The sequence below is a fragment of the Fistularia commersonii genome, chromosome 24 (assembly GCF_037954325.1).
Source record: "Fistularia commersonii isolate RoL2024-O1a breed Wild chromosome 24, RoL_Fcom_v1.0, whole genome shotgun sequence".
Classification (NCBI taxonomy): Eukaryota; Metazoa; Chordata; class Actinopteri; order Syngnathiformes; family Fistulariidae; genus Fistularia; species Fistularia commersonii.
In genome coordinates, this window is record NC_141307.1 from 229,895 (window position 1) to 255,131 (window position 25,237).

General features: G+C 56.7%; 4 protein-coding genes across 6 annotated transcripts in view; all 4 read right to left on the minus strand.

The window, feature by feature from the left end:
- Positions 1-417: 417 nt before the first annotated feature.
- On the minus strand, positions 418-8,748 carry gon4la (gon-4 like a). The gene is made up of 26 exons (XM_086171399.1): positions 8,638-8,748; positions 7,701-7,894; positions 7,195-7,388; positions 7,004-7,078; positions 6,878-6,928; positions 6,714-6,767; positions 6,484-6,579; positions 6,318-6,410; positions 6,090-6,251; positions 5,795-6,005; positions 5,378-5,479; positions 5,265-5,305; positions 5,062-5,165; positions 4,809-4,986; positions 4,625-4,711; positions 4,330-4,498; positions 4,056-4,206; positions 3,751-3,898; positions 3,541-3,657; positions 3,171-3,464; positions 2,997-3,086; positions 2,495-2,725; positions 1,424-1,567; positions 1,189-1,355; positions 997-1,099; positions 418-898 (listed from the first exon to the last, which is right to left on the minus strand). Exons 2-26 carry the CDS (start codon positions 7,867-7,869, stop codon positions 785-787), a joined length of 3,345 nt encoding a protein of 1,114 aa, XP_086027525.1. The 5' UTR covers positions 7,870-7,894; positions 8,638-8,748; the 3' UTR covers positions 418-784.
- Positions 8,749-9,388: 640 nt separating this feature from the next.
- LOC147219528 (C2 calcium-dependent domain-containing protein 4C-like) lies at positions 9,389-10,279 on the minus strand. The gene is made up of 2 exons (XM_086171521.1): positions 10,155-10,279; positions 9,389-10,078 (listed from the first exon to the last, which is right to left on the minus strand). The coding sequence occupies exon 2, from the start codon at positions 10,060-10,062 to the stop codon at positions 9,529-9,531; it is 534 nt and encodes a 177-aa protein (XP_086027647.1). The 5' UTR covers positions 10,063-10,078; positions 10,155-10,279; the 3' UTR covers positions 9,389-9,528.
- A 116-nt stretch (positions 10,280-10,395) lies between these two features.
- ints3 (integrator complex subunit 3) lies at positions 10,396-22,064 on the minus strand. The gene is given in 30 exon segments (XM_086171522.1): positions 10,396-10,793; positions 10,886-11,042; positions 11,119-11,191; positions 11,259-11,359; positions 11,449-11,616; positions 11,706-11,754; positions 11,842-11,955; positions 12,092-12,167; positions 12,307-12,375; positions 13,027-13,180; positions 14,595-14,759; positions 15,195-15,298; positions 15,378-15,432; positions 15,508-15,637; positions 15,703-15,822; positions 15,913-16,019; positions 16,125-16,216; positions 16,318-16,341; positions 16,344-16,408; positions 16,524-16,611; positions 16,685-16,876; positions 18,283-18,383; positions 18,644-18,773; positions 18,844-18,985; positions 19,921-19,987; positions 20,084-20,168; positions 20,429-20,542; positions 20,640-20,723; positions 20,959-21,042; positions 21,745-22,064. Coding segments are annotated over 30 exon segments (3,072 nt in total). The 5' UTR covers positions 21,829-22,064; the 3' UTR covers positions 10,396-10,715.
- A 1,045-nt stretch (positions 22,065-23,109) lies between these two features.
- Positions 23,110-25,237, minus strand: part of npr1a (natriuretic peptide receptor 1a) — a 9,083-nt gene continuing 6,955 nt past the window's right edge. For all 3 annotated transcript variants that reach the window (XM_086171144.1, XM_086171142.1, XM_086171143.1), the window contains 8 exons: positions 25,163-25,237; positions 24,920-25,088; positions 24,698-24,844; positions 24,326-24,449; positions 24,183-24,251; positions 23,906-24,080; positions 23,449-23,547; positions 23,110-23,372 (listed from right to left, as the gene is read on the minus strand). The exon at positions 25,163-25,237 is cut by the window's right edge and continues 81 nt beyond it. In XM_086171144.1, the coding sequence (XP_086027270.1) occupies positions 23,221-23,372; positions 23,449-23,547; positions 23,906-24,080; positions 24,183-24,251; positions 24,326-24,449; positions 24,698-24,844; positions 24,920-25,088; positions 25,163-25,237 (1,010 nt within the window). In that variant the 3' untranslated portion in view covers positions 23,110-23,220. The remainder of the gene's footprint in view (positions 23,373-23,448; positions 23,548-23,905; positions 24,081-24,182; positions 24,252-24,325; positions 24,450-24,697; positions 24,845-24,919; positions 25,089-25,162) is intronic.

The following is a 25,237-nucleotide window of genomic DNA, read 5'->3' on the forward strand; positions in this document are numbered from 1 at the left end:
CTATGTCAACAATAAAGGGGTTCTTATAAAACTGCACACAACATATAATCAGACTAAGATTTGAGATTGATATTGACTCCTGTGGTTCCTGTGGAATCCATGGAGGATCTATGTTACCTTTATTATTCTAGTGCTTCTACTCACTCCTATTTTGGTTGGATGGACAAGTCTCGACTGAGAGGAGAACTGGATTGGTCCAGAGCTTTGCAGCCTCCTCATTGGTCCAGCGCTTTGCAGCCTCCTCATTGGTCCACCACATTGCAGCCTCCTCATTGGTCCAGCGCTTTGCAGCCTCCTCATTGGTTCAGCATTTGCAGCCTCCTCACTGGTCCAGTGCTTTGCAGCCTCCTCATTGGTTCAGCATTTGCAGCCTCCTCATTGGTCCTTCCCCAGCAATGATGGGACCAAACCTGTCTCCACTTTGGTCACATCTTTATTGTTTCCTTCACATTAAAAGCCTGGCAGCCATGATGGTTTGCTCAGGCAGGTGATGAGCAGATCATCTGGAGGATCACAGAGCCTCTCATGGAGATGATCATGAAGATGATCTCCACACCCTTGGGATAAATATGTTCAGAAAGCAGACCCTGAGAAGACCCGGAACCTTGGATCCTTCTGTCCACCTGTGGACGCTCAGCAGATCCAGACCGTCTGTGGAATGATGCTGAGGTTCTGAGATGTTCTCCTGGAGGAGCCCGCAGAACCCGGCCATCACTGAAGTCGGACCGGGACCGCCGGCCCAGTGGACCCCGAAATGTCCGCAGACTTCCGATTGGCTGGATCTTCAGTCCGGCGGCGCCGTCCGCCTGCTGATTGGCCGATCCTCGGACGAACAGGAAGCGGCGTCCGGCGGTGCAGAGTGAAAAAGAGACAGCAGGTCGTGGAAGCGACGGCTGACCTGGAAGAAGAAGAAGCTTCAAGAACTAGAACACACACACACACACACACACACACACACACACACACACACACACACACACACACACACACACACACCTGTTGAGCGGTCTTGTCCCCCAGGTGGGCGGAGACTCGTCTGAAGGTCCTCTGATTGGCTCCCTGCTGCTGACAGGCGGTGAGGAGGGCGTGGTCTTCTTGCCTGAGGAGGAAGGCTGGAGGTCACGCTGGATCCTTGACCTTCTCCCGGGTCCAGGTGGAGTCCGGTTCGGATTCTGCCGAGGTTCTCACCGTGTCCAGATGACCTTCTTCTTGCCCGTGGCGTCCGTGGCGAAGTTGTCTGCGCCGCCCGCCGGCCGCTCCTCGCTTCCCGCCGGGTCAGTTGCCACGACAACCGAGGGGAAACAGTGTCTGAACTCCCGCCGCAGGTCTGGGTGGTCCTGGAGGAGGCTGGAGATCTGCACCGGGACACGTGACGGTCAAGGGGGCGGAGCCGCGGCCCGGCGGCCGATCGGGTCGTCCCTACCTGTTCGGCGTGCCGGGCGGAGGGGGCGGAGCTTCCCTGCAGAGCCGACACCACCCGGCGGTAGAGGGCGGAGCCTCGGCCCAGGCCCCGCCTCAGGCGCCGCAGGAACCGCCGGCTCCGCCTGAACATCTGCTGCTCCTGGAGCTGCAGAAGAACGTCGAGGGATCAGGAGGTGTCCGGCCAAAGGTGGACATCTGCAGTGACCATCTGCGGTGACCTCCTGCAGTGACCATCTGCAGTGACCTCCTGCAGTGACCATCTGCAGTGACCTCTTGCAGTGACCATCTGCAGTGACCATCTGCAGTGACCTCTTGCAGTGACCATCTGCAGTGACCATCTGCAGTGACCTCCTGCAGTGACCTCCTGCAGTGACCATCTGCAGTGACCATCTGCAGTGACCTCTTGCAGTGACCATCTGCAGTGACCATCTGCAGTGACCTCTTGCAGTGACCATCTGCAGTGACCTCTTGCAGTGACCTCCTGCAGTGACCATCTGCAGTGACCTCTTGCAGTGACCTCCTGCAGTGACCATCTGCAGTGACCATCTGCAGTGACCATCTGCAGTGACCTCCTGCAGTGACCATCTGCAGTGACCATCTGCAGTGACCTCTTGCAGTGACCTCCTGCAGTGACCATCTGCAGTGACCATCTGCAGTGACCATCTGCAGTGACCTCCTGCAGTGACCTCCTGCAGTGACCATCTGCAGTGACCATCTGCAGTGACCATCTGCAGTGACCTCTTGCAGTGACCTCCTGCAGTGACCATCTGCAGTGACCATCTGCAGTGACCATCTGCAGTGACCATCTGCAGTGACCTCTTGCAGTGACCATCTGCAGTGACCATCTGCAGTGACCTCCTGCAGTGACCATCTGCAGTGACCATCTGCAGTGACCATCTGCAGTGACCATCTGCAGTGACTATCTGCAGTGACCATCTGCAGTGACCTCTTGCAGTGACCATCTGCAGTGACCATCTGCAGTGACCATCTGCAGTGACCATCTGCAGTGACTATCTGCAGTGACCATCTGCAGTGACCTCTTGCAGTGACCATCTGCAGTGGTGTCACTGACCAGGCCGCAGCTGCACGCCTGTGCCGGCGTCAAGAACGCTGCAAAGTCCCGGAGCAGCTGAGGCCACGGCTGCAGGACCAGGCTCAGGGACGCCAGCAGGGACGACAGCTTCTCCGATATTCCTTCAAGTTCTCCTGGTTCTCCTGGTTCTCCAGGCAGTGAGGAGAACCGCTCCAACGCCTGCAGCAGCTGCTCGGCCCGCGGAGGCGACGCCTGCACCGCCTCACACACCTGCATGGACAGAACCACAAGTACACAGTACTACCACTGGAACACAAGTACACAGTACTACCACTGGAGCACAAGTACACAGTACTACCACTGGAACACAAGTACACAGTACTACCACTGTGGTACAAGTACACAGTACTACCACTGGAACACAAGTACACAGTACTACCACTGCAGCACAAGTACACAGTACTACCACTGGAGCACAAGTACACAGTACTACCACTGCAGTACAAGTACACAGTACTACCACTGCAGCAGCCGTCCTCACCCTCAGCAGGTAATCCTGTGCAAATGCAGCGTCTTCAGAGCGGCGCTGAGCTTCATCTTCCTCGTCTTCTTCATCAGATGACTCTTCTCCCTGCACACACACACACACACACACACAGGTATTATTACACACACACAGCCCATGAAGAGCCACCTGCTATGTATCTCCTCCCACCTTCACTTCCTGTTGCCGCTCTGACTCCGCCTCCTGGTGATGGTCACTTCCTGCTGAGGCCGGCTCCTCGCCGTCGGGCCTCCTCCTCAGGCCGGCGAGGGTCCGGTAGTGGCGGGTGATCTTCTCTGTGGTCGCCGTGGAGACGGCGAGCGGCGAGGGCGCGCGAGGGGTCGCGACGCGCACAAACCCCATCCGCCGGAAGCGGAGGCCGGCGGGGAGCCGGGGTGGGTAGCCGGGCCGACGGCCCAGGAGGGGGGGCTCCGTCAAGGTCGGGCGGAGGATGGGAAGGCTACGCTGGAGGCGGGAAGGTCAAAGGTCAGCGTCCCGCTCTCGGCCAATCAGACAGGAGTGTTTCTCCGGATGAACCCACCAGCAGCCACAGAGGGAGGAGCCTCTCCTCTCTCTCCACCGGGGGGCGACACTCCCACGCCGCCGCGGGCCGGCACGCCACCGCCATGGACCACAGCTCACGCTGGAACCTGAAGGCCTGCACACACACACACACACACACACACACACACACAGAGGAGAGTGAGGTTCTGGTCCAGGTCTTCGTCCACCTGACCGTCCTCTCCGTTACCTTGACGACGTTGCTGGGCGAGCCGGGCCGGCAGCACTGCAGGACCCTGCGGCGGACCTGGACCAGGGACTTCCTCAGCAGGAACTGAGACACCAGTTTGGTGGGGTCACATGAGCCCTCCATGTTCCTCAGACCCAGCACCAGCAGGCTGCGCACACACACACACACACACACACACACACACACACACACACACAAAGTGACAATGTTCCATAAGATATTTTTAAAAACCCAAAGTGTCCTGGTGCTCATCCACCGTGTGTGTGTGTGTGTGTGTATGTGTGTGTGTGTGTGTGTCCCCGCACCAGTCCTCAGCTGCAGTGAAGGCAGCGGTCCTGCAGGGGGAGTAGAGGTCTGGGTCCAGGCTGACACAGGGCAGCAGCTCAGGGTAGAGGAAGACGGGACGGGTGGCGAAGAGCCAGGCCAGGTGGGGGGGCATGGTGGGGAAGCAGCGCACTGACACACACACACACACACACACACACACACACACACACACACACACACACACACACACACACACAGGTGAGCCTCCAGCTCCTGAGCCCTGGGCAGCAGGTGCTGAGCGGGTGCCCTCACTATGTCCGCGGGCGTCTGGGGGTCGTCTGTGGGGCTGGTACCTGACGGGGGTCTGCCGGACCTCCTCCAGCAGCTGCAGCGCCCCCTGCAGGTTGGAGGCCCGGAAAACGCTGCGCCGGCCCGGTGACATCATCAGCTCGCCTCTCTGGGCCAACAGGTCCAGCTCAAACTGAGGGGTTGTCATGGCAACACAGGGCACACGCAGACAATCGGTGACGGCTGTAAACTTTATGAGCACGGCTAACATGCTAACAGCAGTCAGAAGTGTGTGTGTGTGTGTGTGTGCGTGTGTTACCAGGAATTGGCGGGTGGTCTCGGCCTCTGTGTGCAGCTTGGCCACGACGGACGTCAGCAGGTGAGTTTGAGTAAGCAGTTGGACATGCTGACACACACACACACACACACACACACACACACACACACACCTGGTTAGTGCTACAGAAATGTGTCAGTAGGTGAAAGGTCAGGACATGTCAGACCTGCTGCAGCTGCTGCGTCAGCCTGCCCCGCTGCTGTGCGCTCATACTCGGCGTGTGTGTTTCCATGTGTGTGTTTGCGGCGCCAAGCTGCCGTTTCCTCCTGATCAGCTGGAGCTGCTGCTTCACCGTACGCAGCTCTGTGATCGGCTCGTCCGCCTCCTCATCGTCCTGCACGTGTCTGCGGAGGAACAGCTGGAGGTCAGGAGGTCTGTGTGTGTGTGTGTGTCTGAGAGTGTGTGTGTGTGATACGTGCATGCTATGCTGGTCTTGTTGAGTGTGTGTCTGCGCAGCGTTCAGCTCCTCCTCCTCATCGTGGCCTTCATCGTCCACCTCCTGGGCAGTCAGGTCCTCCTTCAGCTGCAGTTTTCAAACAAACATTGTTGATGTTTCTTCGTGAACCAGTGTGCATGTCAGTACGCCTGTGTGTGTGTGTGTGTGTGTGTGTGTGTCTCTCACCGTTTCAAACAACTCCTCCATCAGTTCATTCACCTCCTTCTCTGAGGAACAAAGTACTTTGTTAGTTAGTTAGTGCTTCAGCAGTCGTATCAGGCGTGTGCACAAGTGCGTACTGGTGATGCGGACGGCCTTGTCGTCACGGTAATCCTCCTGGTCGGGTTCGTCGATGTCAGCCAGGAAGTTGTACTCTGGGTCGTCTTCGTCATCACACTCATCTGAGAACACACACTCTGTGAGGCCCCGCTGTGGCTAATGAGTGGCATGTTGCTAACTACTAGCCTATGGCTAACTGGTAACCTGCGGCTCATTCATAGCAGCGTGGCTAACTCGTTTCACGTGACCAGCTGGTAGCCTACGGCTTACGACAAGCATGTGGCCGACTCATCGCGTTGTGGCTAACGAGCGGGGCTAGTCCGCGGGCTAAGTCGCTGAGCATACATGTGTAAGCGGAAGAAGCTGGGTCAGGAAGGACCACCTGGGGTTTCCTGACCCCCCTGACCCGGACCGGAGAAGGGGAACCCCGGTCTGACCTTCGTTGTCCATGTCCGAGGTCATCAGGCCTCTCAGCCAATCGGTCCACTCCCTGTCCTCGGGGGCGGAGCTCGACTCGTACATGTCGGGAGTGATGTCGGGGGCCCGGAGCTCCGCCTCCAGCCGGCCCAGGGGGACGTCCCTCAGAGGCCGCTTGGACCTGGTCCTGTAGGCCATCAAACCCACCTCGTCCTCAGACTCCGACAGAGGCTGGGAAGAGAAGGACCGCCGCCGTTCACAACTCTAAGCGGACCGCCGACCGCTCCGGGAGGGCCGAGAAGGTTCCTCCGTTACCTGGTAGGGTTCCATGCACACCGCCAGCTCCTCCTCCACGGCGTGGAGCTTCTCCAGGAAGGTGCTGTCGGTGGAGGCGTGCGGAGGCGCGGCTTTGGGAGGAGGAGGCGGGCCCATGGAGCCGGATCCGGCCCTCGGGCGGCGGCCCCGGCACCGGGAGGCCTGCGGAAGAGGACTCCTTCAAGCCCCCGCTGGTCCTGGGTGGAGCGGAGGAGGTGGAGGTCCTACCTGCCAGGGGCTGCAGCAGTCCTCCTCCGGCCGGTGCAGGCGACTCCCTCTGGGAGAAGAAGCCGTGCTCTCCATGTCGCTCTCCTGGAACGTCTGCAACACAGAGCCGGGTGAACGCCGGCCAATCGCAGGCCTGCATTTGGCGGGCGGACCGGCGGAGCCTCACGTCTTCGGCCGTCTCGTCCTCCTCCTCCTCGTCCGGACGGTACTCTTCGTCGGAGGAGTCTTCTTCGGCCAGAGGGATGTCCACGAACTGAGGAGCCTGAGGAGACCGCGTCACGTTGGGACGGAGGAAAACCTGCCCGGCTCTGCCTCCGCGGACACGTGCTAACTTCCTTAGCACGAGCTAAGACCGCTTCCTGCTCAGGGAGGGGACGCGCCTCCGTTGGCGCTTACCTTGTTGGCGTCGCCGGGCTTCTTGATGGGGGAGATGTTCCAGGCCGGGATCACCTGATGGACAGGAAGAGCTTTACAACGCACCTCGGCCCATCGGGAGGAGGAATCATGTCAACATGGTGGTGCACACGACGGAGGTCCAGGAGGGAACCTGAAGGCCTCACCACTCCTCTCTCCACCACCTCCTTCAGCTTGGACCGCGTCATCTTGGGCTCCTGGACACAAACATCTGCTCACCCGGCGCTCGGCCGTGACGTCGGCGAGATGCACGGCGGCGGCGGCAAACTCACGAACGGGGGCGTGGCATCGGTCTCGTTGATGGCGGCCTTCATCATGGCCACCACGTGTTCATTGGTGATCACCTCCTGGGGGTCAGAGGTCAGGGTCACTGACCGCCGTGTGTGTGTGTGTGTGTGTGTGTGTGTGTGTGTGTGTGTGTGTGTGTGTGTGTGTGTTAACAGAAGCGGGCGTGACGACTCACGTGGATGATGTTGCGCACGTTGACCGTGGTCAGGTTGTGCTGCCTGGACTTGGTCTCCAACGACTGGTCCAGCTGCCTGTTGATCTCCAGCTCCTCTCCTCCTCCTCCTTCCTCGTCCTCCTCCTCCTCCTCAGCCGGCCTCCTCTTCCTCTTCCTGGGCGCTCTCCTCCTCCGGCCCTCCGCCTGGCTGTCCTCTGAGGAGCCGGCCAATCACAGCCATGTTACTGACATGAATATGAAGGGATGAAGGATGTCTGTCTGGGTGGATGAGATGGTAGGAGGACATGTGAAGCTGCAGTGATGCCTTCAGGGCTCTCCAGAGACAGACCCTGAACGCCTCTCCGCCTGGCGGCCGGAGCATCTCAACTCCGGACACAACGGGGGCGGACCGAGAGAAACCTTACCATGATGGCCATCAAAGTTCTGACCAGTGACCGTAATAGCATCATACTTAAATGTATTCATATTGTGTGTGTGTGTGTGTGTGTGTGTGTGTGTGTGTGTACCCATCGTAATGACAAGGCTGGAGTCAGTGGTATCTTCTTCCACCAGCAGGAAACCATCCTCCTCCTCCTCCTCGTCCTCCTCCCCGATAGCTGCGCCTCCTCCGGGGGTCAGCGGGGGGTCCTTGGAGGGTGCTGGTGCTGGTCTGGGGCGCTTCAGGCCCGGAGTCATGGTGCTGGAAGTCCACGTCAGACCCCTGGAACACAACGTGGGGGTAGAAGGTCAGTGATGAATCCCTGTGTCGGTCCGGTCCGGGGGGCTGAGGTCTCCGTGACGGAGCAGGGCAGCTCAGGGGAGGTCACCCCTAAGGCCACCCCTGAGGTCACCCCTGAAGCACTCTCTCCATCGCCTCCTGTGAGGAGGGGAAGGCGAGTGAGAGAAGAGAAGGTCCTTCCACCTGCGCACTCACACCTTCAGCAGCTGGTAAAAGGCTCAACATCTTTGTCTTTTCCAAATTTGTGAAAAGGCCGTTTCCATGGAGACACGGGGTGTCAGTCGAAGTGACCTCAAGCCACTGAACTTCCACTTGGGTTTTATTTCCGACTTATGATGGTTTAAAAAGTTTCCAATGAAACCCGATGCACGCATGCAATATTTTTTTGTCATAATAATTTGGAAACAGAAGTGTTTGCAATGCGAAGAGCGGATAAGCGCTGGGATGAAAGCCGGGATAAAGACGGTATTTTGACGGAGAAGATGTGACCGCCGAGAAAGGGGGGACTTTTAGTCTTGCAGCTAGCAAAGCTGCGGAGTTAGCTTAGCCTACCGGTCAAACTTGGCCGCAGATGTTAGCTTGCCGCTGCGAGCTAAGCCGCGGTTAAGCAGCTAGCTCCGTCGTTCATCGGCTAGCTCACTGTCGAAACAGTAGCCCGCCGGCAAACAGCGGCTCGCCGTTTCGCGGAAACCGATCCCTGCCCGCGGCGGAGCCCCGACACTCACCGCTGGGAGAGCCTTGGATGGACTTCATTGAGGGGCAAAGAAAAAAGGAATCAAAACAAACACGCTGCCCACTTTACCCCCGGGTAAGAGAACTACATTTCCGGGTTTACGTCTCTACGTCACCGATACGTAAGGCGTCAGCGGCGGATCGATGGCGATCAGAAAAATCAAAGTCTCTTTGAAAACTACAGTAAATAGATATTAAAAGGGGACATCCCCCACCCCCATTTAGCAGTTCTTTACTTTTGACTTCACTGAATAACCAGAAGCGACAGTTTAAATGTTAGCGGATACATTTTCCGCTTTCATGTTCCCAAGCATTCAAACCTTAAGTAAAAAGCCATGTCTCCCTGCAGGTCTGAAGGATTTTCCTTGACTTCACGCTCACACTGGGGGGGGGGGGGGGATCAGCGGCACTTAATACACCATCGAGTTGGAATTCTTCACTTTTAAGCAGTTTGTTCTTTGCATCTGCTGAAATCTGCTGCAAACGTTTGACCTTCATCGGCTCCAGTTTCATAGTGAAACGTATTTCACGGTGAGTAGATGCTAGCTCTACAGGAAACACTGCTGCAGAGTCAATAAAGTTATCAAAGAATTCCATTCAACACATTAAATAGGTTTTATTAAACTTTTGATAAAAGCATATCGACTGTTGGGCTGAGGGCACGGCTCCGGGGTCGTCTGCAGGTTAACGGTCCCCAACGCACAACAAACCACTCAGACGGACATGAATGTCCCAGGAGGGCCATTTTCAGAGATCCACAGCTTGTACCTGCAAGGCGAGTCCTCCTGGGACGTCGAGTCGATCCCCGCCGACCAGTCCGAACCTTAAAACCTGACGGTAAACCTTAAAATCAGATGCAAACATGAGCCGCGCCTGCGCAGCGCTCACTTCCGCCTCCTGGGGCTCCTGGATCTCAGCTCCCTCACGGCCTGCAGGCAGAAGGTGCCGACCCTGGACCTGCCGGTCTCTCCCGGGTCCTCCCGGGCTTCGGGCCTGTCCTGGTTTCGTGCCCCTTTACCGCGGTGGAAGAGGGACTCTCGACGACCGGTGCACGGGCTGGAGGCCAGGACCTCCCGGAAGCCGTACGGCGTCGTCACTTTGTCCAGGTGCTTCAGGGTCAGGGCGGCGCGGGCGCCAGGGTCCGCGGCCTCCTCACGCTCCGGGGGGGCGGGGCGGCGCGGGAGCCTGATCCTCGGGGCGCGGAGCAGGGGGCGAGGCCGGCCCGGCACCCGCGGGGCCACGGGCTCCGGCCCGGCGTCCTCCGGGCTGGACAGCAGCCGCATCCGGTCCGGGGACGTCGGGCGCCGCGGGGAGAGGAGGCAGAGCCTTGGGCTGCGGGTCGGGATCAGGAAGTCCGGGATTTTCTCCGGGGTGAGAACCAGGGAGCGCAGCGAGGCTCCTGGGAGACGGCCCGCCATGACGGAACAGCAGAGCCTGCGGGACCAAAGCTTCAGGAGGCGTTACAGATCCGCTAGCGGCTGCAGTCAAACACCCGGACAGGAGACCTCACCCAGAGACGCCGCCGCTCCTCTACGGAAGCTCTTCGGCTGCCGCTCTAATCAGCCCGCGGCAACGAAGCTGACGACCTTCACCTGCTGCACCTCCGGGAGCCTCGCTGCGGAGAAAGAAATCCCTCCCAGGGCTTTTACCCCGGAGGAGAAACGGAGGTACGACGTCCTCGCAAAGAAGGCGATGTCCTCGGTCTCCTCTGCCGGGACCACATCGAACACACATGGACTCAAACCAGCAGATTTTATATTCAACAAGATCAGGACACTTTTACTGCAGTGGGACAAACAGGAAGTGGCTGCTAAAAACAGCAGGAAGTCATGATCTTCACAATATGATCCCCGCCCCCCTCAGAGAAAAAACAAAAACAGTGAAAAAAGGACAGAAGTGACATCATCATGATCGTCCTCCTCCTCGAGTATTAAAACCACTGTTCGTCCTCACAGTGCAGGAAACAGTCACACGGTGACCTTTGACCTTCCAGCCAGAGGTCGGTCCTCGTCTCCATGGAAACAATCCCCAGTGAAAACCTCGTACGGATTAAAAGACGTCCTCCCGCCTGTCAGTCGCTGTCGGAGCCCACGGCCGAGGACCCTTTCCTCTTCCTCTTTGGAGCTTTGGGCTTGGAGTCCTCCTCCTCCTGCGAGCACAGGGTCGTGTTCAGGGGTCAGGGGTCAGGGGTCAGGGGTCAGGGGTCAAGCGGCGGCTCGGAGGGGGGGGGGTGTCACGTACCGAAGCGCTGCTGGACGCGCTCTCCTCCTCGGGGTTGGTGGGCGGAGCCACGCCCTTCCTGGAGCGCGGCGACGTGGCCGGGGCTTTGCGGCGAGACTTGAGCGGTTTGGACTGCGAGTCCTCGTACTCCTCGGCCAGGGCGAACAGGTCGCTGAACCTGAGGGACACAGCACACGGCCGGGGTCAATGCCGAGTGTGCGCGCACGTGTGTGTGTGTGTGTGTGTGCGCAGACCTCATCTTGTGCGCCTCGTCACAGCTGGCCTGGACATGCTGCAGGGCCTGCAGGATGGGGGTCTGGCTGAAGACTGAGCACACAGAGGACCATCAGACACACGGACACAGACGTGGACCTGCAGCAGCACAGATACTGACAGCTGTTCTTGGTGTTGCTCAGGCTGACGCGCAGGTTGTCCAGGTGCTCCAGGATCTGCTCCAGGGTCAGCTGGGCCAGCTTGCTGCTGGAGCTCCTCAGACTGCAGGGAACACATGCACACACCTCAGTAGCTCACCTGTGGATGCCCCGTCTTCTGCCAGTGTGTGTGTGTGTGTGTGTGTGTCCTACCTCTGCCTCTTGCGTGGCTGGTTGTTGTTCTTGATGAGCTGGGCCTTGATGTGCTCCCCCAGGGTGTCGTCGTGCTTGGAGGCCCAGTGTCTCAGCACGCTGGTGGTGAACTGGTCCTCGGGGTGGCAGGGACGACTCAGGACCATCTTCACCATCTCCTCGCTGGGCCTGGGATGCCACACACACACACACACAGGAAGGTGAGGGCGAGCCGTCAGGTGGAGCGCCGGTCCGGACGGGGCAGTGAAGGTTCCTACTTCTCTCTGCGCAGCTGCAGCAGCAGGCAGGACAACGCCTCCGGGTGTTCTGGAGGGAAACCACAGCAAAGCAAGGACAGGAGACGTCAGCAAACATCTGGGAGCCGGCGAGAGAAGCCGTGTTACCCTGTCAGACCTTTGTACTTGAGGTGCTGCAGGATGGGGATGATGGTCTCCAGGGGGATGCTGTGGGCCAGGAAGAGCTGCCAGGTGCTGTACTGCTCGAAGGTCTCCCAATCCAGGGACTGGACTGCGGAGGACAGGAGGGCCGGGTCAGGCGGGTCAGGCGGGTCAGACGGGTCAGGCGGGTCAGACGGGTCAGACGGGTCAGACGGGTCAGGCGGGTCAGGAGGCCAATGGTTACGGGGGACTGGAGGAGGACTCACTGAGGATGTTGAGGACAGAGTCTTTGCGGAACATCACCAGGTTCCCCATCATCACGTGGCACATCAGCTCCTGTAACTGCAGCGCCCGAACGTTAGCGAGCGACCAGCTAACCAGGTTAACCCAGACCTACCTGGACAGGTGACGCTGCGCACCTCGGTTAGTGATCGGCAGGCTCACGCTAACTCTGGGAGTGCAAACAAACAACCTGAGTTACCTGCGTGGAGTCGATGACGGCCACGATCATGTTGAGGAGCTCGCCGCTTCGCAACGTCTCATCTGGAAACTGCACAGGAACACACCTCAGACTCCTCCACATACATGGAGGGTGTGTGTGTGTGTGTGTGTGTGTGTGTTTACCTCGGAATACATGGAAAGTGTGTTTGTGTTAGTCCGTGTAACCCCATATAGATGAAAGGTGTGTGTGTGTGTACCTCTGAATAGATGGAAGGTGTGTGTGTGTGTGTGTACATCTCGGAATAGATAGGTAGGTGTGTGTGTGTGTACCCCCCGGTCAGTTGTGTGTGTCTCTGTGAAATTAACAGTGTGTGTACACCATGATAGATGAAAGGTGTGTGTGTGTGTACACCTCAGAATAGATAGATGTGTGTGTGTGTGTGTGTACCCCATGGTCAATTGTGTGTGCGTCCCTCTGTGAAATTGACCGTGTGTGTGCACCACGATAGATGAAAGGGGTGTGTGTGTACTTCTGAATAGATGGAAGGTGTGTGTGTGTGTGTGTACACCTCGGAATAGATGGTAGGTGTGTGTGTGTGTGTGTGTACCCCATGGTCAATTGTGTGTGCGTCCCTCTGCGAAATTGACAGTGTGTGTGCACCATGGTCGATGAAAAGTGTGTGTGTGTACCTCTAAATAGATGGAAGGCGTGTGTGTGTGTACCTCTGAATAGATGGAAGGTGTGTGTGTGTGTGAGTACCTCTGAATAGATGGAAGGTGTGAGGTAACACAGCAGCCTGACGTCGTCCTCCTGACAGGCTTTCATGTCCATCATCAGGCAGGTGTGCAGGTCTCCTAGAGCCGTGGCCTGGGCGAACGACTCGTACAGCATCATCTTCCCATTGGCCTTCTTACTGTGGCACACACACACACACACACACACACACACACACACACACACACACACACACACACACAGCAGTCAGGTGACGCTGCCTTCAAGTAGTGAGACAACTAGTAACATGACACCATATCTGGCTTTCAGGTGCTTAGAGAACTAGTTGGGTGATCCCCTACTTGGCTTTCAGGTAGTTAGAGAGCTAGTTAGGTGAATCCGTAGCTGGACTTCAGGTAATTAGAGAACTAGTTGTGTGAACCCATACCTAGCATTCAAGTGGTTAGAGGACTAGTTAGGTGACCCCATACCTAGCCTTCAAGTGGTTAGAGAACTAGTTGGGTGACCCCGTAACTGGCCTTCAGGTGCTTAGAGAACTAGTTGGGTGATCTCCTACCTGGCTTTCAGGTAGTTAAAGAGCTAGTTAGGTGACTAAGTAGCTGGACTTCAGATAATTAAAGGGCTAGTTAGGTGACTCCGTATCCTAACTTCAGGTAGTTAAGAGGACTAGTTAGGTGACCCTGTACCTGGCCTTCAGGCAGTTAGAGGGCTAGTTAGGTGACCTCGTACCTGGCCTGCAGGTGCTTAGAGAACTAGTTAGGTGACCCCCCACCTTGACTTCAGGTGCTTAGAGAACTAGTTGGGTGACCCCCTACCTGGCTTTCAGGTAGTTAAAGAGCTAGTTAGGTGACTCAGTAGCTGGACTTCAGATAATTAAAGGGCTAGTTAGGTGACTCCGTATCCTAACTTCAGGTAGTTAAGAGGACTAGTTAGGTGACCCTGTACCTGGCCTTCAGGCAGTTAGAGGGCTAGTTAGGTGACCTCGTACCTGGCCTGCAGGTGCTTAGAGAACTAGTTAGGTGACCCCCCACCTTGACTTCAGGTGCTTAGAGAACTAGTTGGGTGACCCCCTACCTGGCTTTCAGGTAGTTAAAGAGCTAGTTAGGTGACTCAGTAGCTGGACTTCAGATAATTAAAGGGCTAGTTAGGTGACTCCGTATCCTAACTTCAGGTAGTTAAGAGGACTAGTTAGGTGACCCTGTACCTGGCCTTCAGGCAGTTAGAGGGCTAGTTAGGTGACCTCGTACCTGGCCTGCAGGTGCTTAGAGAACTAGTTAGGTGACCCCCCACCTTGACTTCAGGTGCTTAGAGAACTAGTTGGGTGACCCCCTACCTGGCTTTCAGGTAGTTAAAGAGCTAGTTAGGTGACTCAGTAGCTGGACTTCAGATAATTAAAGGGCTAGTTAGGTGACTCCGTATCCTAACTTCAGGTAGTTAAGAGGACTAGTTAGGTGACCCTGTACCTGGCCTTCAGGCAGTTAGAGGGCTAGTTAGGTGACCTCGTACCTGGCCTGCAGGTGCTTAGAGAACTAGTTAGGTGACCCCCCACCTTGACTTCAGGTGCTTAGAGAACTAGTTGGGTGACCCCCTACCTGGCTTTCAGGTAGTAGAGTAGATGATAACCGATTTTGGGTTGTTTTTGATAAAGTTCAGCCAACATGTCGAGAAGGGTGGAGAAGCCGCTGTTGTCCTCCTGCATGCTGAACAGGTTCCTGAAGACCAGGCAGATGGGCTTACAGACGGACTCCTCCAGGGACCTGGAGGTCAGAGATGGTCAGAGATGGTCAGAGGAGGTCAGAGGAGGTCAGAGATGGTCAGAGGAGGTCAGAGGAGGTCAGAGATGGTCAGAGATGGTCAGAGGAGGTCAGAGGAGGTCAGAGATGGTCAGAGGAGGTCAGAGGAGGTCAGAGATGGTCAGAGGAGGTCAGAGGAGGTCAGAGATGGTCAGAGGAGGTCAGAGAAGGTCAGAGGAGGTCAGAGGAGGTCAGAGGAGGTCAGAGATGGTCAGAGGAGGTCAGAGAAGGTCAGAGGAGGTCAGAGGAGGTCAGAGGAGGTCAGAGGAGGTCAGAGATGGTCAGAGGAGGTCAGAGATGGTCAGAGATGGTCAGAGGAGGTCAGCGGAGGTCAGAGATGGTCAGAGGAGGTCAGAGGAGGTCAGAGGCCGGCGAGCCGCTGAGACGGCGGTTCCTTACTCCTCCGTGATCTCCTCGGGCAGAACGTCTCCTCTGAAATGATCTTTGAAGAGTTCCGACAGACACGAGGCTAAAGACGACATCTGCTCCGAGTCGAAGTCCTCCTGGAACGGGAGCAGACCCGGCGGCGTCCGTGTCAGCAGAAGCCCGGAGAACCTCCCGCTCCACCCGGCAGGAACTCACCTCCAGGATCAGGTCCACGATCTCCTGCATCACCTCGCACTGGGTCTCCGTGTCACTGAGGACGACAACACCACCGACGTTAGCGATTAGCCGCCGACCGCCGCCGCGGCCGCTTCTCGACCACCCCCACCTGGTCTTCTGCAGCTGCAGGACCTTCTCCTTCATATTGTCCTCTAATTGGTCCAGCCAGGGCGTGATGTCGGCGGGCTCCTCGATCACAGCCTCCCTGATTGGATGGAACCGGAATTCCCTCTTCTTCCCTGCGCGGGGATTGGCCGGTCAGCTCGCGTGACCTGGCGGCGGCGCAGGAGGTCTTCCCACATACCCTTATTGTTGACCTCCTCCTCGTCGTCGCTGAAGGCCGCCTCCGTGTTGTCATAGCAACCCTCCTCCTTGTCCAACACGTGGTTATCCATCTCCATAGAAACGGCCTCCTCCATCTTGACTGGATGAAGAGAGGCAACGACGTTAGAATCTATTCCTGTATGAATGTGTGTGTGTGTGTGTGTGTGTGTGTGTGTGTGTGTGTGCGCACCTTCAGTGGGCGGGGACGGTGCGCTGCAGAACTCGGGGAACCTCTCCCTGAGCATCGACCGAAGCTCCCGGTCCAGCTTGGGGTTGTCAAACAGTGGAGCGAGGTGACTGGAACACCAACCCATCAACCAATCAGCCATCAGTGCACTGACACCTGCATGTGTGTGTGTGTGTGTGTGTGTGTGTGTGTGTGTGTGTGTGTGTGTGTCTCACGCCAGCACTCTCTTCTCCATGATGAAGGTCAGTGAGTTGAAGACGCCCTGACGGACCTGAGACTCCAGCGGGGGGAAGAAGTGAGGGATGATCTGAAGGAAGATCAAACAGGATCACATGGCAGGCCTCGGCCAATCAGACAGCGTGTGTGACTGTGTGTGTGTGTGTGTGTGTGTGTGTGTGTGTGTGTTACCCGGCACATGAAGTCTAGCAGCGTGGTAGCAGCGTGGCAGTGATGGCGGGATGAGGCTTCATGGAGTGATGCATCACCAGGATGGCGGGTTCTGCACGAGAGGAGAGCTCATAATTGGCAACACATCAGATACGTGTGTGTGTGTGTGTGTGTGTGTGTGTATGTGTGTGTGTGTGTGTGTGTGTGTGTGCGTGAGGGAGAGTCACCTATGTTCATGATGCTGTCCTTCTCAGGATTGAAGAACAGCCAATCGTAGAAGAGCGCCAGTTTGGCGTTGGAGGCGGCAACGTTTGACTGTGGAGGCACATGGGTTATCATCTGTGGTGGGTCGGTGATTGGCGGCTGGACGCCTGGCCCCGCCCCTTACCGTGCAGGTGGTGAGCAGCCAGCCAATGATGGCCCAGCGCGGCAGGATGTCGGAGCTCAGCACCTCATTGGACGGATGGACCACGCCGCAGATGTAGCGAATCAGGTCGCAGCGCAGGGACTGGCTCTCAGCGGTGGACAGGTACTGCCTCTGGAACCAGTCCTGGTACCGCTTCTGCTGCCCGAAGCGCACCTACACACACACACACACACACACACACACACATTAACACACTCTGATACTCAGGGTGCCTCAGTGGTTAGCACTGCAAGCAAAACAGCAGGATCTGTGAGTGTGTGTGTGTGTGTCAGTGTTCTGAGGTCAATCCCTCATAAATTAAACTTCCAATATACATTATGTTTTCCTATAAAAAGCACAGAGCACACACACCGCCTGAGTGTGTGTGTGTGTGTTTTATCTGATGTTTCATGGAGTATAAAAGCAATTAAATCTAATATCTGATTAAGTGTTGGCTGTCTATCAGCTTTATCAACACACACACATCCTTTCCACATGTCCCCCCCCCCCCCCCCCACACACACACACACCATGCTGTCTCTCTCTCTCTCTCTCACACACACACCATGTTGTCTCTCTCTCTCTCTCTCTCACACACACACACACACACACACACACACCATGTTGTCTCTCTCTCTCTCTCTCACACACACCATGTTGTCTCTCTCTCTCTCTCTCTCACACACACCATGTTGTCTCTCTCTCTCACACACACACATACACACCATGCTGTCTCTCTCTCTCTCTCTCTCTCTCACACACACACCATGCTGTCTCTCTCTCTCTCTCACACACACACACCATGCTGCCTCTCTCTCTCACACACACACACACCATGCTGCCTCTCTCTCTCAGCACACACACACACCATGCTGTCTCTCTCTCTCTCTCTCACACACACACCATGTTGTCTCTCTCTCTCTCTCTCTCACACACACACACACACACACACACACACCATGTTGTCTCTCTCTCTCTCTCTCACACACACCATGTTGTCTCTCTCTCTCTCTCTCTCACACACACCATGTTGTCTCTCTCTCTCACACACACACATACACACCATGCTGTCTCTCTCTCTCTCTCTCTCACACACACACCATGCTGTCTCTCTCTCTCACACACACACACACCATGCTGCCTCTCTCTCTCACACCCACACACACCATGCTGCCTCTCTCTCTCACACACACACACACCATGCTGTCTCTCTCTCTCACACACACACACACCATGCTGTCTCTCTCTCTCACACACACACACACCATGCTCTCTCTCTCTCTCTCTCTCTCTCTCTCTCTCTCTCTCTCTCTCTCTCTCTCTCTCTCTCTCTCTCTCTCTCTCTCTCTCTCTCTCTCTCTCTCTCTCTCTCTCTCTCTCTCTCTCTCTCTCTCTCTCTCCTCTCTCTCTCTCTCTCTCTCTCTCTCTCTCTCTCTCTCTCTCTCTCACACACACACACACACACACACACACACACACACACACACACACACACACACACACACACACACACACACACACACACAGGTGCTCAACACTCCTGCCTCAGCCAATCAGAACACTGCCCCGCAGGATGCCACTCACTCTGAGGTCATGAACAGCAGCTTGGTCTCCATGTCGGGGGTGAGGCGGCACGCCAAGAACTTCCTGGAGGTCCTGGCAGTGAGCAGCTGGAGGACGCCTGGAGACACAGGCAGCAGAGGACCGTGGATAACTGAACTCCTCCATCGCAGAAGAACATCTGGACCGGTCTGGGTCCAGATGTTCTCCAGACACCACCGTCTGACGCGTGGAATGAGTTAGTCTAGACAGCAAACCAGTAGGGTTAGATGGAGTGAGATGGTTGTCTGTGGAGACCCTCTGGAGGGGGCGGACACAAGTAGAAGACAAGCAACCATCCTTCAACTGCATCCACGTCGGGCGGACCGTGGGAGGTCCTACCGGTGAACTGAGGACTGAGGGCTTGAGGGTTGTGCAGAAGGTCTCTCCACACCAGCTCCATCTCGGGGATTCGAGCCACGTTCTGCAGCAGACGCACCAGGTCTCGGCCGATGATCAGGCACTCCATGAACTGGGGGGCGGAGAGGCTGGTCAGCGAAGGTCAGACGGGACCAGGGCCCACGGAGGGAGGTCCAGCTCACCTTCTCCCGCAGCATGCTGATGCAGAAGTCCACCTCCTTCTGGCGCAGCGGCAGCAGGTTTGGAGCTCCGTGGTCCACGATGAGGCGGAGGAAGGTGTAGACGGACATGGCGATCAGCATCCCGCTCTTCAGCACCCACTCCCTGCAGACACGGGAACGGCTGCGTCACTCAACCCGGGACCACAACGGCCCCAGCTGAGATGTTCCGACCGGCATCGGTGGAGGTCAACAAATCTGACGTTCCAGAATCCCTGAGGTTCTCAGAGGATCCCAGGTGGCGGTCCGACCACGCGGCGGCGTGCGGAGCAGAGAAGGTGACCCCTGGGAGAACATGCAGGCAGAAGGTCCGAGGGCTCTCGGCAGCCGGGGGTGGAACGTCCACCTTCAGGAGCCGTCCAGGTGTGAACAGGGTTCTAGATCATCTAGGACAGTAGGTGGGAGGGTGAGGAGCTCCAGGTTCACACCAGTCTGTGGGCCCAGACAGGGCCACCTACAGGGAGCAGCATGTGAGACCTCCATCCCTGACAGCGGTTAGGATGCTCTCCTTGAGGAACCATGACCCCAAACAGATGCTTGGGGAACCATCAACAGGAAGCGGTATGAGCAGAGAAGGTCGACCTGATGTCTCACCATTAGGCCGGGATGGGCCCAGCATGGTGGCCCTGCTGAAGGTCCAGGTCCACTGCTGGTGGACCTTCAGCAGACCAGGGACACAGCAGCTCCAGTGGTATATGCTTTAAAAGAGGGGATTCACTGGAGGTAAACAGAAGTGATGCTGGAAAAGGGGTGGGGCTTCACACAAATGGAATGGGGAGAGATGGTGGGAAAGGGGCGGGGCTTCACTGGAGGTAAACAGGAAGTGATGCTAGCAAAGGGGCAGGGCTTTGCAGGAGGTAAACAGGAAGTGTTGCTGGAAAAGGGGCGGGGCTTCACTGGAGTTAAACAGGAAGTGATGCTGGCAAAGGGGCGGGGTTTTTGCAGGAGGTAAACAGGAAGTGATGCTTTCGAAGGGGCGGGACTTCACGTGAGCACAAAAGACAATGAAATTACAGACAGGACAGAAAGAGTTGGTCGTACTTCTGCTCGAAAAGAATGTCCAGGACACTCTCAGCCAGCCACAGGTTCTTGGCTGAGACGTCACCACCTGCAGACATAGGAAACACCAGTCAAGAGGCAACGTGCGTGCGTGCGTGCGTACGTGAGTGTGTGTGTTTGAGTGTGTGTGTTTTGAGTGTCTGACCTGCGATCTGTTTGAGCAGAGTCATTACTACGCCATCAGCTCCCATCACACTGCTCTTCACCAGTTCCCTGACAAGCCACACCAGCTGGCAACAGCGCACACACACACACACACACACACACACATTCATAGTGTCAGTATTCATGGTTGTTTGTATGTAAATGAGACACACTGAGACCATGCCACATTTCTACAATGCTGGAGACAACACACACACTTTATGATAACACACACACCAAGACACTAAACAATCGCACAGTGGAAAGTTAACAAAGTGACTGAAGCTCATAATTTGTATAAATTTCAAAAAAACACCAAGCCGAGTGGGTGTGTGTGCATATATACCTGTGTCCGTGGGATGTCCTGCAGTTTGAGGAACTTCTCCATCAGGATCTGGTTGATCTTCCCCAGCAGCACGTTCATCCCGTCTCTGTTGACCAGCGTTAGGTCTCTGTAACACTGACACACACACACAGGCCGTCGTCACAGTGATGTCGCGGTGTGTGTGTGTGTGTGTGTGTGTGTGTGTGTGTGTGTGTGTGTGTGTGGTGCTCACCCTCTGAGCCTGGGGGGGCTCGGTCAGGACCAGTGTGAAGAGACCCAGACACACCTCCTCATGTTGCTGCTGGCCTTTACACACCTGATGGGAAACAGGAGGTCAGAGGTCGTTGTCATAGTGACACAGACCAGACATTGAGTCAGGTGATTTCACTGAACAAGAGGTGAACAAAACACAAGGAGTCAGCAGCCCGACCGAGGAGCAGAGGAACCTTCACGTCCGTTTCAGAGGACCTCAGGTTCAGGAACCCCAGAGGCTCTATGGGAACATCAGCAGGACAGGAGAAGGTCAGGTGGTGAGTGAGTGTGGCTCTTACGTTGGCAGTAAGTGCATCGTTTGCTTCTCTCTCTGACAGTCCATTGGTCAATGTCTGGACGATGGTCGCACAACGCTCCAACCTCTGTGCAACACACAAACACACACACATTAGTATCTGAGAAGCTCAGGTGTCCAGATGAACAAAGAAACCTCATCTCCACAGGGCTGGAGATCCTAAACATTGTGCACAGAGCATCTGCTCAACTCCTGCAGGGCCTTCAGACCCACACCAGACTCCATCTCCCCAGGTCTCAGGGACTCCTCAAAGGTAGCCAGATGTCTCGCCTCCTCCTCTGAGCCATACCTGTCTCCACTACCTGCACATCACCATCACCCTCCGCAGGGCCACCTTCAGCCCGGTCCAATCCACGCATACAGACAGGCGGAGAACTCATGGTCCGCCTTCAGCGGGCAGGAGGAGGTGGAGGTCAGGCGGCGTGTGGAGCCTCCGTTCCTGGACCAAGAGGTCCGGGTCGCTGGAGGACCCGGTCTGGTCCTGGCAGGAGCCCGCGGCGCATGCGCCCCTCTCCACCTGGGCTCGTGTGTTTACGTCCTGTTAGCATGCTAAGCTAGCGCCCCGGCCGCGAAGTCCCGCGAACACCGAGCGCTGACGGAGAGAACATGCTAGCCACACTAGCCGCCTGCTATCGGTGCTAACTAGCCAGATAGCCGCCACAACAGCTCCACCTCTTTGTTTTGACACCCGTTCGGCTTTTTCACCGCCGGCACCGGCCGCTGCCAACTCGGCCGCCAGTCCGGTCCCGCGGCCGGGGTCTCGGCTCACCTCCTCCAGCTCGTCCTTGGCGTCCAGCGGCGTGGACACCAGCAGACGGCCCTGCGGCTTCGCCTTAGCCGGTGCAGGCTCCATCTGCCGCGGCTTCGCCTAGCCGGGGCCCCGCGTAGCTGAGAGGCGCGGCGCTCCGGGGAACGGGGAAGGGGGGGATACGGGCGTCCCTGACGGCGAGCTCAGTGCTCCGGGCGGCGGGGAGGCGCCGGGGGGGACCTTCGCTCGGGACGCGGGCGTTTATTCAACTTCTTCTCGGTCAGCTTCACTCTCAGCCCGAACGACTAGCTCAGGACATAACGGATTTCCACTACCGGCCCTCTGACCAATGACAGCCGCGACTCTTCTGAGTGACAGCAGCACGGACCAATAGTGTGAGGCTAAACTTGGGCCGCTGCGGCCAATCACGACCCTGCGGGGGGGGGCGCGAGGACCCGAGATTCTGAACGATGGCAGGGAAATATCGGCACACACACACACACACACACACACACACACACACACACACACACACACACACACACACACACAGGCGCATACATACAGGCACAAACACACATATAGACATGGATACACACATACCGCCACATATCCGCACACACAAAGGTACACACACACATACACATTTGCATACATAAAGGCACACACACAAACACTCATACATACAAACAGGCACACTCACACACACACACACACATAGAGGCGCACACGCACATACACATACAGGCGCATACATACAGGCACAAACACACATACATACATCCACACACACAGGTACACACACACACGCTCACATACACAGGTGCATACATAAAGGCACACACACAAACACACACACACACATAGAGGCACACACACACATAGAGGCGCATACATACAGGCACAAACACACATACATACATGCATACATACACACAGGCACACACAAACAGCCACACATCCGCACACACACATAGAGGCACACACAGGTACACACACACCCACACACACAGGTGCATACATACAGGCGCACACACACACACACACACACAAATAGAGGCGCACACGCACACAGGCGCATACATACAGGCACAAATACACATACATACATACAGGCACACACATACAGCCACACATCCGCACACACACACAGGTACACACACACCCACACTCACATACACAGGTGCATACATAAAGGCACATACACAAACACTCATACATACATACAGGCACACTCACACACACACACATACATACACACACACACGTACACATGCAGGCACCGGCTGGCAACATAAGCGCACACACACGAACACACTTTCACACACACACACACACACGCACACACACACACACACAAACAGACACATTTGACTCCAAGAGCAATTGCTTTAGATCCACAACTTTATTAACACAAATAAAATGAAAGACTTGGAGACACCTCCGAGTCTGGAACATGTTGCTGTCCAGCTGAGGGTCAGGCGAGCATGTGTGATGTCACTTGTGCTCCAGGTCGTTCTCCCCCAGCAGCCAGTAGGTCCTCATGCGACCTTTGCCCTTCACCTGGATCTCCCCGCGGAGCTGCAGCCTGAAGCTGCCGGCCTCCTCCACGACACACCGCGTGGCCTCCGACACGTGGATCTTAAGCGCTGCGGGGAGATGGTGCTGGAACGTCACCAGTGGACACTTCCTCCGTGTGTGTGTGTGTGTGTGTGTGTGTGTTACCCTCGCCGTTGGACTCCATGCGCGATGCCGTGTTGACCGTGTCCCCAAACAGACAGTACCTGGGCATCTTCAGGCCAACCACCCCGGCACACACAGGGCCTACACACACACACACACACACACACACACCTGCTTGTTAACATCAGCATTACATGACAAATGTTGCCCTGCCAGCACCCTCACATCAAGTTACCATGGTGATTCAGCGGCCGCTATGCTAACGGGTCTGGGTGCTACGGCTGCAGCTGTGGTTACACAGCTAGCATCACCGTCAGCAGGCTAGCGCGGCGGCATCTCCTGCACTGTTTACGTTCGGTCACGACAGGATGTTACGAGTACGTATTTATCAGCCTTCCCGGACCGTGCGCGTGACAATAGAAAACACAAAATGTCCTTCTTGTGTCATGATCCAGCTAATGTGACGTCGTCTGCGACGTCTTCAGTGACATCATCTGACCGCTGTGGATGCCGATCCGCAGCAGCAGCCGCTGGTCGGGCCGGTGTCGGATCCTGAAGGTGCGGACGGCCTCCAGCAGGGCCAGCGCCATGCGGGACACCTCCCGGCCGTGCAGCTTCCCGTTTCGCACCGGCAGCCCCGACACCACCATGTAGGCGTCGCCGATGGTCTCCACCTGGACACACACACACACACACACACACACACACACACACGCACGGTGGGCTCTGGGTGACGGTGCTAGCTTAGCGTGCATGCGGTGGTGGAGTGGCGCTACCTTGTACACGTCGAAGTTGTCGATGATGGCGTCGAAACACGTGTAGAGGTCATTCAGCAAGGTCACCACCTGCAGGGAAGGATATCCAGCACCCGATGAGTCCCACGGGTTCTCCCGGGTTCTCCTGCGCGGGGTCAGCTGACCTGCAGCGGCGTGCTCTCCGCAGACAGCGCCGTGAAGCCCACAATGTCACTGAAGTAGATGGTGACGGAGTCGAAGGCCTCGGCCTGGACCGTCTCTCCACGCTTCAGCTGCTCGGCCACCGAGCTGCAACACGGCACTGCTCAGTACTACTCTACTTTCACCGCAGCACTTTGCCGGCGCTGACGGCGTTCAGGCTGACAAACCAAAATAATACACATCAGTCTGGGGTGTGTGTGTGTGAAGATCATTGAGGACGGTGACCCACATACAGCGGACGTGCCTCCTCCACACACGGTACATGGTAGTGCTGTGTCGGTGATGCAGTAGTAGTAGTAGTAGTAGTAGTAGTAGTAGTAGTAGTGTGTACGTACTGTGGTAGTATCTGGTAGAGCAGAGCCTCGGCCTTGCGTTTCTCCTCGTGGTAGGCCTGCGTCCGCTCGTCCACCAGCTCCTCCAGGTTGTTGGCGTACTGCTCCATCCTGGACAGCAGGTTGTCCAGGATGTTGGAGCCATAACCCCTGAGAGGAACAGGAAGTGACAGCGTGGACAAACAGCTCCTCCTCGCCCCTCCACGTCCCCCCAAACCTCCTCACCTGTGCTGTTTCCTCAGGAGGACCTTGATGGTGTGGAAGTCCGGGCGCTCAGCGGGGTCTTCACTCCAACATCTGCTCATCAGGAGGCCGAGCTCCTCGCTGTGACTGTGGAGGCAGAGGGAAGGGCGCAGGGGGGGGCTCCCGCCCTGACACACCCCCTGGATGATCTCTGTGGAGGGGTGGGGGTATGACCTTTGACCCAGGCATCGGCGTTAGCATGCGGTGGTGCGGGCGAGCACGCACCTCTGGGCGCCAGCGTGCGCGCGTCCAGGAAGAACACGCCGCGCAGCAGCGCCACTTCCTGCAGGATGATCCCGA

What these genes read in the sequence shown, in the direction of transcription:
- gon4la (XM_086171399.1), bottom strand. Translation starts at nt 7,869, where the DNA reads ATGACTCCGGGCCTGAAGCGCCCCAGACCAGCACCAGCACCCTCCAAG. An exon ending in ACTGCTGCAGCCCCTGGCAG is followed by an intron (nt 6,252 to 6,317) that starts GTAGGACCTCCA and finishes CCTCTTCCGCAG; the next exon opens with GCCTCCCGGTGCCGGGGCCG. An exon ending in TCCTCCCTCTGTGGCTGCTG is followed by an intron (nt 3,465 to 3,540) that starts GTGGGTTCATCC and finishes TCCCGCCTCCAG; the next exon opens with CGTAGCCTTCCCATCCTCCG.
- LOC147219528 (XM_086171521.1), bottom strand. Translation starts at nt 10,062, where the DNA reads ATGGCGGGCCGTCTCCCAGGAGCCTCGCTGCGCTCCCTGGTTCTCACC.